The sequence below is a fragment of the Pipistrellus kuhlii genome, unplaced genomic scaffold (assembly GCF_014108245.1).
Source record: "Pipistrellus kuhlii isolate mPipKuh1 unplaced genomic scaffold, mPipKuh1.p scaffold_m20_p_11, whole genome shotgun sequence".
Classification (NCBI taxonomy): Eukaryota; Metazoa; Chordata; class Mammalia; order Chiroptera; family Vespertilionidae; genus Pipistrellus; species Pipistrellus kuhlii.
Genome location: NW_023425416.1, coordinates 30,464,966 through 30,481,758, shown reverse-complemented (window position 1 = coordinate 30,481,758; position 16,793 = coordinate 30,464,966). Strand labels below are relative to the sequence as shown.

Sequence of the window (16,793 nt, the reverse complement as noted above, 5' to 3'; positions counted from 1 at the left end):
TTTTTTATTTCCCTTATAATTTAGTCTCAGTTAAATGTTGATAAGTAGTGTGATGTGAATTTGTGATTTTTAGACTCTCAAATTTCCACAATATACTTTAGATATTTAAATGACTCTGCATAGCTTTTTAAATAGCCATGATAAAATTTTTCAGAACTTTGTTTCATAATCATCTAGATTTTATACCAGCTAAAAATCAATAATACTATATATTTTTGCAGCTTATGAAACAGTGATTCTGGGCCTCTTCCATTATTCCCTCATGTTCTTTCTCATTTTCCAACTTTGTAACTGGAATAGGAATAAGAATTCCAAGTCCCTTGGATCAGACATGGCATCCAAATCAAATAAGGGGGTTATTTGATCTAATAAGGTGTTTGTTTTTCCCCCCCTTAAATCCTAGACTGTTTTGTGGATGTTGTGGTTGGATTTGACATCTCCACTCAGCAGAAGGGGCAGACGTTGCTCGATGGCCAATCTTGGGTGGAAACCTACCTTCCAGACATCCTACATGCCATCAGCTCCCTTAATGGGGTTAGCTGTGAGGTGGGCAAAGAGACTCAGGTTAGTGTGGCTTTTCAAGTAACCCATGCCACGGAAAAGTACTCTCCCAAGTTTGAGATCTATAGTGAAGACATACTGAATAGCTTGAAGAATGTAACAGTTAAAGGACCATCCTTCCTCAACACAAACTTCTTGAGTTCCCTGTGGGATGCCTTTCAGAATAAATCAGCTGCTCGAGGCAAGGTAACTTGGTTTTATTTTATTTGTTGGTTTATGGTTCCAATGACCTCTTTTTTGCTCATGTTTCTTTCTTGAATACTTTCCCTAGGTGATGCTCTTATTTTCAGATGGATTGGATGATGACATTGAAAAACTTGAACAAAAATCTGATGAGCTTAGAAAAGAAGGTATTGAACATGGGGGAGGATTGGGGGAGGGATGATCTGCAGAAAGATTAAGATTTTATACTCTCAGAATTCAATCCTGGCTCTTAAGTTTCCAGGCACACAGCCCTGAATTTGACAACCTTTCTACTCTGTATGCACTTGGCAGAGCACATGAGTCCTCAGAACATTCTGGCATTGACTTTTTTTTTTTTTTTTTTAACTCATGCCCTATGTATATGAAAAAACACTGAATACAAAGTTCTATTTTTTTCTCTCTCACATATTACTCATATTACTCTATTTCTTCCTTTCAAACTTTCCAGGAAAGTGTTCCTGTCTAACTTTGCCTCACATTGTATAATATTGCTGCTACTTTGGTATCAGCGGAAATGACCATGTATTTCTTTTAGACCAAGTGATGGGAGAGGGGGGTTGTGTTCTTCAACACTCTTAACGTTTTCAGAGTTGCAAGCATTATTGCACAAGTTGACTCATGTTTGGGGACTCTCTAGTCAGTTCCTTTCTTCAGACCAGAGACAGATCAACCATGGTGTCTATGAATGGTTTAAAGCTTTGGTACCAGCTTTTGGCTTCAAGAACTAGTGCCCAATCTGGCTTCTTGTCAGTTCTTACCCGAAATATGGATCAGTGGAATGCATCCGAATGTTCTGGTTTGACTAAGAATAGGAAAACTTTCCTGATAGTGGATGCTGCTGGTGCCCCACCCAGATTCCATCTTCCAGCCAGCTTCCCTTCCCCCATTCTCCAGCTGTGAGTGTTGACTGCTAACTCCTCACAGGTCCCCTTTCTCTGAGGAATGGCCCTTGGTCAATGGGTGCCGCCTCACCTGGAAGGTTACTTCCTACCCCATCCCTGGGCAGCAGGTTGAGTACATAGAGTTGAATCTTTGCCTCAAAATAGCACCTTGTGATGTGATTTATGTCCTAGGTTCCTCAGGGGACCAGGCTGACACTAGACTCCAGCTGAAACACTGTCTTGCTCAGCTCCTTTCTCTGCCCTGCCCTGCTTCCCTTGTCCCTTCTGAGAATTCTTCCTCAGTAAATTGTGTGCAGCCAAATCGCTGTCTCAGGCTCTATTTCCAGATTATCTGACCTAAGACATTTGCTTCCCAGCTTAGTTATTAGAGATTTGTCTTTACTATTTTGGTTCTCTCTCTCTTCAGTCTTAAACAAACTGCAAAGTTCACTGAATTTGCAACTGGAGGATGACTTTTAATTTGCCCTTTATCCACTAAAACTACTTTCTCTATGTTCTGTCAAGTCTTAGCATTTCTTTCATGAGTTGTAATGGAAATGTTAATGAACAGGACCCTAGAGTTTTTAGTTTAGATGGGTAGGTGTTTTTTTTGTTTTATTTTAGCTTGTGTGTGAGTGTGTGTGTGTGTGTGTGTGTGTAAAGATGAATGGCTGAGCTCTGCAGCCCAGTGTTTCATTGGTAGGACCTAAAGAGTACAGACAACATCAGAATTTTCTCCAGGAAGTTTGTCTTGGAACACCCAGATTTCTTAGACCGATCATCATTCTTTCAACTCCCAAAGAAAAATTAGTAAATCAATTTCAACTTCAGAAGCTACTTTTTTTTTTCATATCTTGGAAAATTCAGAATCTTTGGGGGAGAGATGATGGCCATATGTTCTTTGAAAAGTGTCAAATGGATAAGGATATTTCTAGCTCTAACTTCCCATAGTTAAACACATGATTTCTGGTGATGCTTGGACCTATGTTCTATTGACCTTCCCATATTTAAACACAGACAATTTCTGGTTCATAGGTCGGCACTCAACTACTGAGCCACACTGGCCAGGCTCTGTGGATCCTTTTAAACTCACTATCTCACTGTTATAATTTCCCCTGTCTCCAATTTAATTAGTTCTGGAAAATGTAATTCCTTTCTGATTAGTCTTGTTACTTGTCAGGCTTTTATTTCTGGGAGAAGTAGACAATGAAATGAGTGTTCTTCTTGCAACTGTTTTCCTAGAATAACAGTTTAGACACACATGTGCAGAAATATTAAAATAACCCAACCCCCCTCACCTGAAGACCTGTACCTTGTGTTGCCCAGGCCTGAATGCCCTTATCACTGTTGCTGTGACCGGAGCCACCCATTCAAGTGACCTGGCTGATCTTCTCTACATTGAATTTGGAAAAGGATTTGACTACAAGACCCAGTTCACTATTGGAATGAGGGATCTGGGGAGCCAACTGTCAAAGCATCTGGTAAGTTATTCAGAAAAGGCAGGTGAGTTTAAATTTTCTTTTTGGTTTGTATACATGTTTAAAATTGATGCTTATGAATTTGAACTAGTTTTGTTCATTGGGGAGTACAGAAAGAATTTTCTGAATTAGTGGACAGTTGAAATAAGAGGATATTTGGAAAGAAAGCAATACAGAAGAGAGATGTCAAAGCATGTTTTGATTTACATTCTTGGCCAAAAAAAGAAGGAAAAAGAAGCAACTAAATAGCACTTATCGTCCCGCTCAAATTAAGTGAAGGAATGTAAGTGCCAAAGAGAGTGTGAGATCTGAGAGTCAATGAGTTGCTCCCTCAGACAGCCAGTTTGCACATTCCTTGTGGGTTCTAAGTGACACAGCTCATCATCACACTGAGTGTAATTCTAGTGCCTAAGATGTGTGTTTTCCCTGCAACATGGCCTGTCAATGAGAACCACTTACATTTAGGGTTTAACTGGAGAAGGAGCATCTGCTCCAATGTTGAGGAAAAACTAGTTGGATAATCTCCTATGTTGTACTTTATGAGCAATGGAAAGATTTGTGAAGGCTGCCTTCACTGACCGAGATTTTTGCCTTCTGACCTATTTTTAAAGCCTAATGTTTATGTGAGATGAGTCTCAATCATATTTCTTTCAGAAACGTATAGGATTTCAAACTAGAGTGATTAAGTGTTACCAAGTTCTGTGGCACTACTTTCGCCTTAATAAATGGCTAATAATTTATGATTTGCTTATAATTTATAAAAACCTATAATCAGCAAATTAGACACTCTTCAATAAAGTGAGAGGTCCAGCTATTTTATATCTATAGAATTGGTATATAAATAAATGTGTAAACACAATTTGTTCAGTGTAGTAATTGTGCAAAAAATAATTGCCTAAAGAATATGGAAGCTTTTTCCTAACCAGTTTGGCCCAGTGGATAGAGCGTTGGCCTACGGACTCACGGGTCCTAGGTTCGATTCCGATCAAGGGCATGTACCTTGGTTGCAGGCATATACCCAGTAGGAAGTGTGCAGGAGGCAGCTAATCAATGTTTCTCTCTCATTGATGTTTCTAACTCTCTATCCCTCTCCCTCTCTGTAAAAAATAATAAAATGTATTAAAGAAAAAGAATATGGAAGTTTTGTTGGAATTTCTTTCTACATGGGAAAATAATCTATTTTTAACAAATTGTATTTTGTATCTCTACTACTCTTAGAAATCTATAAGTGGTAATCCATAGTGGGAGGAAGTTATTCCTCAAAATAATTCTGTCAGTTTTCAAATATTACATAAATGCAATACATTACAAGGAAAACTTAATTTTAGACACAAAGATTGATTTTAATGTTAATAGTTGAAGTGTTAATGCGCTTAAAAACAGGGCTCAGGTATAGGGTTTGGGTGATCCAAAGAAAGTTGATATTATGTAATGAAATCAGAGTGTCTATTTTGTTATTATTATTTGATTTCATGTGTTTCAAGTGTTATTGGGTTTGATAGTTTCAGGGGGAAAAATACACAGAATTTTCTAATGTCAGAAAAGAAACATTATATAATAAGAGACAATGAGAGGAAATTGCTAAATAGTTATCACACTAGAATTTTGATGGGAAACTTCTCAATACAAAGGCTGATTCTGTCCCATTAAAGGCAAATCATGGCATTTACAGAATTTTCCTAAAAATAAGTTTTGTGGATTAATTGTAAAACTGCAGTGGAATATGTCTATTATTCAAGGTATAATTAAATGAGACCCAGGATGAGATTTACTTAGATATTTAAATATAGAATATAATTAGAATGAATTTTTGGCCAGAGTAGACAGAGGAATACTCTCCTCATGCTCCCCCAACCTCTCCAGCAAGTGCTTTTGAAACGTTGAACATGCAACTGGTGGTGTGGAGATCCTGTCACATACACTGTTTTAAAAGTATTTTCCAGTGGACTCGGTTCCAAACAATGGTCAATGCTGGGATGGGTGGGAACAGGAAATCACATAAATTGGTATACAATGAGTTGGCCATGCCTAAACTGATAGCATTTTGAGAACACAGAAGATCTTCCAGTTGAATTCGACTTCCTCATATGCTGGAGAATGCAGATCATAGAACAAAAGATGGATGGTAAAGAATGGCTCATTCGTTCTCTCTAGAGCACGGTCACTTTAATGGTGAACAGGCTTCTGAAATGGACAGATGCCTGGATCACACTGGTGAGCTTATATGTGTGTTTGGGAAGCAATGTCACCAAATGTCTTCCCTGCCTTCCCCCAAGGTCAATGTTGCTGAAAGGACTTGCTGCTGTTTGTTCTGCAAGTGCTCTGGAGGAGATGGAACAGTGGGAGATCCTGGACCACCCGGGAAAAAGGTAATTTTGACATGTATGGCTCACTTTATTTGAAAGTAGTATGTCTTTCAGACATGAGTTCAGGTAGACGTAAGGGGTCATTTTAACCTCTGGGTAGAGCCTCAAAGGCAACCTGTTATTCTCTTTTTTACATGTCAAACTAGATGGTCAGGGTTTTTTCTTGGCATTCTAAATTGGAGTGTTTCTAAAAAAAAAAACAACACAAAAAACCTTTTGTACAAGTCTCAAGAGAAACAATAGCCAAGATCGTTGATTATCCAATGATCTAGCATCGATGACAATGATGTAGGAAAATCAATCTCCATCTTTCATGTTGAATAATGAAAAGTTCCTGAATACCACTGTCATTTCAATTTTCATTTTTAATGACGGCAGAGCCATTTAAGTCAGGAATATTTTGTGTAGTCTGCTAAAATCAAGCTAGATCAGATCACCCTGTCATAGCAAAAGATGTTCAGATGTTTTATTCCGCTTTAGCCAGACCCAAATGTTATCACAGGTGTATAGACAAAAACAGACCAATTTTGAAAACAGTAACCAACAACAGACCAATCAAAAAATATTACATGCCCTGTGTAAAACTATGGCCTGCAAGTTTAGGAAATGTTCAAATATGTACAATTATATTAGGATGTATTTAATAATGATTTCAATACTGCTTGTTTATATGTGTGTTTGACTGTTGAATAATTTATAGATAGCACCGTAACTCCCAAATTGTCATGGTTATGTCTCTGAAGAAAGTGTTTGGACTAATTATTTCCTGATTGCTTCCATTTCATGTTTTAAAAAAAAAAGTGGTAGAATTTTCTTAAAATCAGGACTCAGAAAGAAATGTGGGTGGTCTGTTTTTTATATTTAGCATAAATCATAAAAAAGATTTTTTAATGAGAAGAGAATAATTCTAGTTTGTCAGGGGTACACACAATTGTGTTTATTTGAACACTTGTCTGGACAAAACTCTAGCACTATATATAACTTCAGAGAGACGTATGGACAATATTATGATTCACTCATATATACACCCTCTTGAATTATGTAGATACTTGCCTCAAAATTCCATTTATTTTTATGTATAAATGCCACCTAAGTTGTAGCAGAGAACTCAATTTTTTCTAACTCTTTTCTAAATAAAGAAAAACTGTGAAGTTGAAGAATTTTGCTTGATTACCTCTGGGTTTTGCTTTATGGAGTGTTAATGTGCTCTTCCTTTCCTTATTTCCAGGGACTCCCAGGTTTCAAAGGCAGTGCAGGCTACCTGGGAGAGGAGGGCATTGCTGTAAGTCAAGTTTGTTTTTTTCCCCCCAGCCTCATTTTTTCCAAAGGACATATCTACAACATGAAATCATTTGTGTCAAGTCAGAGGACGTGGGAAAAGTTGGAGGTCTTTCCTAATTCCCATAGGGCTTTGCTTCTGATTATCTTTAGTGGTGATTTGTTAACCTACTGTCTCCTCTTTCACCATCCACCAACATTGCATAGTGAACTCAATGCAGAACTTATCTTCCTCACGTGAGGAGTCAGATCACTGTTATTTCCTCCTTTCCTGATCAATTTTGCACCGGTAAACCAATGCAGCACAGTGTTTATCAAGGATCTCACTCTTCCTTGCATCTACCATACCTTCCTTTTCTTCCTCTCCCCTTTCTCCTACCCTCTTCCCTGTCTTCTCTCCCTCACATCTATCCATCCATGCATCCATTCACTTAACAATTATATATTAAGCATCTTTCCATTTGCCACATTATTTACCAAAGTTTTCTCTCACACGTGTATTCATTATGCTGCTAGGCCCTAGAAATTAAAGTTAATAAAAGACAAGTATGGTTCTTAGGTAATTTCTAGACTAGTAAAAAGGTAGATAAGACAACTGTGTTTTCAGCTGTTAACACACAAGGATCATACTAGAGCTACAGTGAGATGCAGTGTGACAGAGTATAGCAGAACAAACACCTAACCTCAACTAACAGCCTGGGTGGCAGTTGGGGCTTGGAAGAAAAAGACTAATGCTTGGGCAGTCATATGAAGTTCAAATAGAAACTTACCCGGGCAAAATTTTTGAGGGACAACATTCTATTACAGAGAGAACAGTGATTTCAAGGGCATGAGTCATAATTGTATGTATGCAGAACTGGACAGGGTCAACCTGGAAGGATCCCAGTTCATAGTGAGAGAGGTTATAAGTCAACGAAGGCTTAGATTATTGGGAGTCTTGAATATCCTGTGAAAAATTTAGGTGCCTTCCAGTTGGTGAGCAGTCATTGAATGATGTTACGCATAGAAGTAAAAATGTTGGGGCTGTGGATTTAGAAAGCATACCCAGGCAGTAATATGGATGGTAATAAGGCAGGGATTGCAGGTGGGAATCATGCAGTAGTAGGTGCAAGGCAAAGTGGTCTTAATCTTAGTATAAATGGGGACAGTGTGAATAGAAGTAGAATGAACATACCTCACTGACTACTACGGAGAGAGAAGCTGAAGATGACACCTTTGTTTCCAGCTCACAAGATGTACATTCTGGTGGGGTCACCATGACAAGGACTGCAGGAGTAGTATTAAGTAAAAGAGAGAAGGACAATGAATTTTGGTCTAGAAATCATGCCTCTTGTTAGTTCATATCTGACGCATCCTTCTCTGATGTCTCACCTAATTTTTGTTACCTATTTCTGGAATGCCTCCTGAAATCTTGAGACTGCATCTTAACTGCTGGTTGTTTTATACAGATACTACTCTACCCATGACAGTATCCTAATGAGATCTAAAGCAAAACCAAGTTGTCAACAGGGGAGGTCTGATTTACTTCCATGCTTAGTTTGTATAAACATGAATTCTGGATTGTAAACTATGAGCAGTCACACTTTTTTTTCCCCCGACACAAAACTTGTCAAATTTTCAAGACAGATTCCGGATTACAATATAAAAAGTTCACCTGGGTCTGTGCTCATTCTCAGGGAGAAAGAGGAGCCACTGGACCAGTGGGAGAGCAAGGTACTAAGGGATGCTACGGTGCCAAAGGGCCTAAGGTAAGGGTCAGACATTGTGAAGTCTTCCCAGCATTAATTCTTTCTTCTTACACTAACCACTACTTTCCTTTCTATTTTCAGGGACTCAGAGGAATATATGGACAGGAGGTATAGTACCAAACGTATTCATTTATCTTCTCATCTACTACCTAGAAATATTTTTAGTTTTGAGATTATTGACCAATAGATTGCATGCATGAAGTTTCTGTTGACCTTCCTTTCTTATTGTCAATGATTTAACTTTGTTTATCCCTGAATTTTATTGCAGGCAATGTATATTATTTGTTGACAGTTTTTATTACTGAGTAATCTTTTATATTATACAAGGCCAGCCTAACAAAGAGGCTGTCTATGGGACACAACATTAGCCTTTTTGTTTGGTGTCTAACCTCTTTGCACATAAATGTAACGCACTCTATTCTTATCACACCTGTATTTTTAGGGAGAAGTTGGGGAAAATGGAATTGATGGATTGAATGGTATACAGGTAAAGCTTTCTCTTTGTTCCATAAAGACCTTGCTGAGTTAATTTCTCATTAAGAAAATGGGAATTTGAATTTCTTCTTCTGTTTTTTAGGGTGACAATGGTCAACCTGGAAGAAAAGGAGAAAAGGGAGATGAAGGATCCCAGGTAGGGATTCAGTAAATAGACAACATGAAAACTATACTGGGGATTAAAGATGTGATTAACAGAGTAGAAGCTTTACCTTAGGTGTATAAGACATCCAGTGCCACAAAATTGCTTTGTGATAAAGAATCACAAAACCTCAATCACATGCAACAATAAACTTTTATTTCTTATGTGTCTGAGACATTCAACTGATCTGGGCTAACCTTAGCTGGGGACTTGGTTCCACATGTTTTCTATCTACTCCTGGGACCAGACAGCTGCCTGTCCAGGTTGACCAGGACCTTTTCCTGGTCTTGGTAGAAGCACGAGAGGAAGTAGAAACACACAAGATCTCTCAAGACTTCTCGTGGGCTAAGCTTGGAAATCTCACTGTCACGTTTCTATTTCTTTCTGTTGGCCAAATCACATCACAGCCAAAATCAGGGGTAGGGAATTTTTTTTATTAAATTATTATCTGTGTACATATTTTATTTACCATTCCCCCCAGGGGTAGGGAATTTTGCTCCCACCTCCCTCCCCCAATACACACACACAATTGAAAGGTCTACAGAGTTACATGGCAAAGAGCAAAGGTTCAGAGATGTGTGAAGAATTGAGGTCATTAATGAAAAGCAGCTACCACACCAAGAATGGTACAGAGTGTTGACAAGAGTGTGGTGCAGAGCAGCACTTTGAAGGTGTATGCTGTTCATTCCCATCTAGAACAAATACCAACAGCAGCCATACTTCCATCATTGACTTTATCTTTTATCTGTCTTTAGCATATGAACAGTTGAGTCAGAAACCCACTTTCTAGCTAATGCAACCACCTTGGGGAAATGGATAGTCTTTCTGAATCCTAGCTGCCTCATTAAAAGAAAGATAATAAACAATACTGGTTTATAAAATAGTTGTAAAAACTAAACAAGATGATAAAGGTGTCTGGAACAGAGTTCACCATTGTGGCAGATGATTGAGATCACTCTTAAATTATTCATATGATGCCTGAAACTATTTTTTATTTTGGTTGTTCCTCTTTCTAGTTTAAAAAATAATTTTGGGAAATATTCAATTATTCAAATCAAGGAGAAGATAAACTCCTTGTGAATATGAATGTTATTAAAACGTCTTGTTTTGTCCTTCTCCTGATTTTTAATAACTTTAGGGAAGCCCAGGAAAAAAAGGGCTTGCTGGTGACCGTGGAGCAAAGGGCCTGCGAGGAGACCCTGTAAGTGCTGGGGCTGTGTGGGCTGTGAACTAACATCAGGGCTCATTTCCCATCTGCTATGGATAAGAGAGTGGCATCCCCACTTTAAGGTGCTGCAGTAGCAATCCTGAATTCAAATCAGTACAAAAAAGGAGGTTTGTCTTGTTAGATCCATGTCATAAACAGGATGAGAATGGACAGTGAGAAGCCCTTGCCCTTCAGTGGCACATGTATTTTTTGAGAAGACACATTCAGAATTGTCCTTGTGCTTTGGAGCTGTGAAGGAATTATAGTCTACTTCATCATCTTCCTCTAGGTACCTCAATATGAGCAGAGAAGAAATAAAGCCACGTGTTTTTTTCATTCTCCAAGAGTCTTGAGATTAAGCGCATTGGCTTCATTGCTTTGAATCCAAGCCAACTAAGATTATGTTAGGCCAAACTTAAGACACAAGGTGCTTGCTCTCACAGGGATATAACCCAGTTAACAGTGTACAAAGTGTTGATTTTATACATTTATGTATTTCAGTATGGTTATCACCATAGCGTAGCTAACTCCTCTTATCATGGCACATAATTATTTCTTTTTTTGTGATCACAACATTTAATATGTAGGTTTTCAGAAACTTTGAAGTATATAACCTAATCACTACGCTATATATTACATTTCTGGAACTTATTGAACTATAAAATATATCAGAAAAGTACACAAATTATCAATGTATAGCTTGATGAATGTAAATACACATGTGTACTCACCACCCAGATACAGAGAGAAAACATTAGACAACAACAAAGCATCTGGAAAAAAAAACAACACCTCATATCTTCTCCAATCCATACCAGTCCTCCCTAACCTAGTCACCATCCTAGGATCATAAATTAGTTTTACCTGTTCTTGAGCTCTAAGCAAGTGAATTATTTATGATATACTCTTCGGTTTCTGGCTTCTTTTGCTTATGAGACTCATTAATGTTGCAGATAACAATAGTTCATTCTATCTCATTGCTGTATAGTATTCCACTGTATGACTATACTATGATTTACTTATCTATTCTGTTTATAGACATTTGTGTTGTTACTGGGTTTTGCTATTATAAATAGCACTTCTATGAACATCCTTGTACGTGTCTTTGGGTGCACTGTTGCACATATTTCTATTGGGTCAGTACTTTAGGAGTAGACTATCTGGATGATAATTTAAATGCCTATATTCTGTTTGCAAAAATGTTTGTACTAATTTGTACTCCCACCAGCAATGTGCCAGAGCAGAATGGCCAAAATTTATAGATTGACAATACCAAGTGTTGATAAGGATGTGGGATAACTGGAAATCTCACAAGCCCTTGTATTTAATAACTCTTCCTACATGAGTTGACCAGAGAAATAATTTGATGCAATATATATTAGCAAATGTAAATATTAAGTATGCTCTGAAGATAACTCTGTTTATAAAGTCGAGGAATTTACACTAGAACACTACAATGCTTGCTAAGTGACATCTCCTGACTATAGTCTGGTGACCTAAGAGTCAGCTATCTAATTAAAAACAAAAACTATCTACAAAAACAGATATTTAAGAAATAGCAGTTTAAATACAAAGACATTTCAGTATATGATGGCAAAAAAAATCCACTTGGGGCATTGTTATAAAATTTTCATTCACTTTGGTCAGAATTCCCCCTAATTGTCTGAATGATAATATAAAACGATTTCTATTTAAAAATAAATGTTCTGTGATTTTAAGATGACTGCAATTCAATCCACTAGAGCTTCTCCGTATTGTGCTGTTTGTCATTATACTAACTTTAGATGCTTCTCCAATGCATAAGAATTCTTCCCAGCCACTTACGGATATACTGCACATCTCAAATCGAAGACAACTCTGTGGTTTCTGTGGGTTGCCATTTCAGGGGGAAAAATAGAAAAAAGATATTTTAAAAGAAGATTGATAGAATACATAGAACACACACAGTCAAATTATTTATAGGGATACATGCAAATGATTCAAATTCCTGAAAAATTTATGCTTATTCAGAGAGAAGTCCAATCATACAAAAATCCAATCACAGTTTGGCTGTTTGGAATTTTCGGTTTTGACCAAAAAAAAAAATTATATATATATATATATATATATATATATATATATATATACACATACATATATATATATATACACACACACACACACACACACACACACATATATATATATATATATATATATACATACACAATATATATATATAATTTCATGTAACTCGAGAGGTAGAAGAGGGGGAGAACTCAAGCTAGGTCATTTGTCTGAGCTACAGAGTTCACCGTTCTAAAACACACCATGATTAGAAGCCCAAGTTTAATCATAAGTTTGTGTTATCTGGTGCTCTTTTGTCCACTTTCATAGAATTTGAAAGACTCGACAAGATCCCATTCAGACTAACCAAACAATTGATCCACATGAGAATCAGGATGTTCTAGTCAGTACAATGTACTGGAATATAATTTTTTAAATGTCATCTCCTTCAATCAAATAGTTCAGAGATGGACCACAATATGAAGCTTTATAGTAGTACACCCAGTGGAATAAATTCTGGACTTTCCATTACCTTCCTTTTCATTACATACCTTTCTCACCAAAATGTAATTCTCTAATATTGTAACTTAGGTATACCCTGCTTGGAGAACTTAACAGAAAAACTTAAGAATAAAACAGAAAATAAGAAAACAATCTTTGGCTTTGGTGTGTGGGGGAAAGAAATAATTTTTCATTTAAGTTTTAATAATATCAGTTATAAGTTATAAGCCCGTCTTTCCCCCTCTGTTAGCCTATCAACTCTGTGAGGGACAACTCTATGACCCTGTTGGTGATCACAAATTACTTATTGATTGATAAAGGTAATCTGGGCTGCTGTCAGCCGAAGAGCCTGGCAGCTGACACTCAGCAGGACCGGGTAATTGTTGTCCCCTTTCAGTTTATTGGAGCATTGACTGAGTTGACTGCCTCCATTAATTGTCTGGCATCATTGCGACACTGCTCTGTTTGTGGTCCTAAGTACCCAAGATAGAAAGCTTTCCGTTTGGCCCACGTAAGATAGTATCCTAAAGTGTGTGCCTGTTTTCAGTGAGTTTCTGCTGGAACATTTGTTTGCATATTGGGGAAAACTCCAGGATTTTCTGAGAACCAAAAAAGGAAGGCTGAGCATATGGGTAAGAAAGCAGCCAGGTGTCCAAGAGGAGAAAAAGAGAATGGATGGCAGATGCAGGCCCCAGCTCTGCTCAGTGTATGTATGTTCCTGGGCTGGGTGGAGCCCATTATGAAATTTGCCTTTTCCCAAGGGTAGGGGAGTGTAAAGTCTCCCAACCCTCAAGAATAAGCTTGCCTAGGCTCCCAGAAAAAAAGAAGTTAAGAGAAAGGATAGCAGTAGTTAAGAAGAGATACCTCCAGACCCAGGTTCAGAGTTGTCATAAACATGCCCTAGCCAGTTTGGCTCAGTGGATAGAGCATTGGCCTGAGGACTGAAGAGTCCCAGGTTCGATTCTGGTTAAGGGCACATGCCTGGGTTGCCAGTTTGATCCCAGTAGGAGGCGTGCAGGAGGCAGCCAATCAAATTCTCTCTCATCATTGATGTTTCCATCTCTCCCTCTTCCTTCTTCTCTGAAATCAATAAATATATTTTTATTTAAAAAAAAAAGAGTTGTCATAAAACACAAGTTATCTCACCCTTGCTTCCCTTGGCAAGCTCTAGATTCCCTCCCCTCCCCCACCCACTCTCACACATGCACAAACCTTGAGTTTCCATTCCCTTCTGATAATACAAAGCACAGGAAGGAAAGAACTCTCTTGTAACCATGTCTAGTCTTAACCTGTTTCTGCTTTCAATTGGGTTAGACTTCTGTCCACTTATTTGGTGGAGACTAAATATGTTATATACAAAAATCACATTTTTTAAGCTAAATATTCAAAGCCTATTGATTTTTCTTTTTCTTCTCTATGTTTTAGGGAGTTCCTGGATTTGACAACAACATAGAAGGACCTAAGGGCTTGAAAGGAGAACGTGGAAGAGACGTAAGTGTGTGGGCATTTGAGAGGAAACTTGTAATGATGTGGCTGCTGGGAGGCCCCAGTTCTTGGACATGAAATGCGCATAAAGAATTTGGAATCAGAGTGGATATTCTTCATGCAAAAAAAAATATTTTTAGGAACAAAAGGACCTCTTACTCCTTATCTGCTACTCTGGGACTCAAGAAACATTCTCCTTCTGAATTTGGGGTGACTTGCTTCACTGAGCCATACCCTTGGGGTCATCATTTATGAATGTAAACATCAAACTCTAACTTAACATGTAGGGCTAGCTAATTGAACTAGCAAGTGAGTTGTTGGCCTTGCTAGGATCCAGAGGACACACCTCTTCATAAGACATCATATTCTTCATAGTATATGATTTTTAAAAGTGCAAGATCTGATAGAGCTATACACATTCTCAAGGCAGGTTTCCTGGTATTAATCTCGTGAAATTTTCCAACTACCAATTTAATCATTTTAACTTCTGTGTTTCTTAGAGTTTTAAAAATTTTTTATCTGAATATGTGTCTCTGGATCTTCTTGCTATTAAGGAAGTTTTTTGGTGACTCCACCTGGAGGAGAGGTCTGATATGGTGGAAGGACTTTTGTTTTGGGGACTTTGTCTTGTACCATCTCTGTGGCCTTGGGGCCACTTCCTGTAAACCCCAAGTTTCTCACATGAAAAAGAAGAGGAAAAGCCTACTTTAGGCAGTTTTATGGTGGGAATTCAATGACCAACCCTGCCATCTCAGAAACCTTCAGGAAATGTTACCTGCCATTTTTTTTTGTTAAGTGACCAATATCTCAATGTAGATTCATAAATAGGCCTTCCTTTTCTGTCTTGGGAAGACTTGTGAGTATTGTGAGGTTTTATTCACACAAGGGTGTAATCTATGCAGGTTAACTAAACAGAACAAGAAGTCCAGAAGTAGAAATCCAAACCAGTGGTACCTGTACTGAACACGTGGCATGCTTCCATTGTCCACTCTGTGGGGATAGTTTGATTTAAAGACTCTTAACTACTCCCTAATTGCAAGTTATGCAGGGGTGATGAGCAGGTGAAGCCATGCTCTTAGCATTTTGTTCTGCAGTTCCTCGTTGCCCACTAAGCGATTTATGACCAGTGGGAGTGATGCTGCGTTCCAGAGGGAGAATAACTCTCTCAGTGGTGGGCGCTCTGCCTGCTTCCCTGGAACAAACAAACTGAGGTTGAAGAAGAATGTGTCCATGCTGTGTAATTGCTGATGCATGTCTGTCTGTTCATTTCACAGGGTAGTAGAGGCTGGCCAGGCCTCCCCGGAACACCAGGCTCCAGAAGACAGACAGTAAGAGCCTTTTTAGGCTGGTAGCCTGGATGGCAATGGAAATGGCTGATTGTGGGGAGTGCTGGGGCTGTTCTGTGGGGGATTGATACCTTGGGAAACTAACCTCGGATGTCTGTGAGAACTGAGCTGGAAAAGGACTTGGGAAGTTGCTGGCTGCAGGAGAAATGACCAATCAGGAGAAATGACCAATCAGGAGAAAGCTGGGCAAAGAGAACAAAGCCAGCTAGGGAAAGCAATTGTCAGAGTTTGGCTTACCCACTAGGCCAGCGATCTTCAACCTTTTTCATCTCACAGCACATATAAACTACTAAAATTCTGCAGCACACCAAAATATATGTGTGTGTAGGTGTGTGTTTGCCAATCTGACTATATATATATATATATATATATATATATATATATATATATATATATATAATGTTGATCCATTCACACTGGATGGTTGTTGTTGTGTTGGTTGTTGTCAGTTTTTAAACCTCCTAACCTGTGCATATGTTTTCGTTGATTTTTAGAGAGACAGGAAGGAAGAGCGAGAGAGAAATATCAGTCAGTTGCCTCCCTTATGTGTCTGGGATTGAACCTGCAATCTAGGTCCGTGCCCTGGCAAAGAATCAGACCTGTAACATTTTGGTGTAGAGGATGATGCTCCAACCAACTGAACTGCCCAGCCAGGGCTATTGTCATTTTTTAAATTTGATGATCTATGGGGAAAAAGGTCAGAGCCCTGACTAAATAGCCAGGTATTGCATGTTCTAAAAATTCTTGCAGGACACCAATTGAAAATCACTACACTAGGCTAGCAAAGATGCCCAGTGATGTTGTTTTAAAGTCAAAAACTCCATTCCTCTGCCTAATTTTATAACTATGTACTTAGCAAAATGAGTCCTGGTATAGGTCCTCTCTTTGTTCTTACTTCCATTTTTTTTCTACCTTATAAATATTTTCTTGATGGAATATAATAGCTGGTTCTGTGAACTTCTGCCCAGAAAATGCAATCCTATCTAATAAAAGGATAATATGCAAAATAACCATCACTCCATCACAAAGATGGCAGCATCCATAGCCACAAGATG

The 16,793-nt window shown here is 38.3% G+C and overlaps 1 protein-coding gene across 1 annotated transcript in view; it reads left to right on the top strand.

Moving 5' to 3' along the window:
• Window positions 1-16,793, top strand: part of COL6A6 (collagen type VI alpha 6 chain) — a 94,894-nt gene that overhangs the window by 23,161 nt on the left and 54,940 nt on the right. The window contains exons 9-20 of the mRNA XM_036431509.2: window positions 404-747; window positions 833-911; window positions 2,973-3,127; window positions 5,401-5,493; window positions 6,719-6,772; window positions 8,445-8,516; window positions 8,598-8,624; window positions 8,959-9,003; window positions 9,094-9,147; window positions 10,292-10,354; window positions 14,333-14,398; window positions 15,667-15,720. Coding sequence (XP_036287402.1) covers window positions 404-747; window positions 833-911; window positions 2,973-3,127; window positions 5,401-5,493; window positions 6,719-6,772; window positions 8,445-8,516; window positions 8,598-8,624; window positions 8,959-9,003; window positions 9,094-9,147; window positions 10,292-10,354; window positions 14,333-14,398; window positions 15,667-15,720 — 1,106 coding nt within the window. The remainder of the gene's footprint in view (window positions 1-403; window positions 748-832; window positions 912-2,972; window positions 3,128-5,400; window positions 5,494-6,718; window positions 6,773-8,444; window positions 8,517-8,597; window positions 8,625-8,958; window positions 9,004-9,093; window positions 9,148-10,291; window positions 10,355-14,332; window positions 14,399-15,666; window positions 15,721-16,793) is intronic.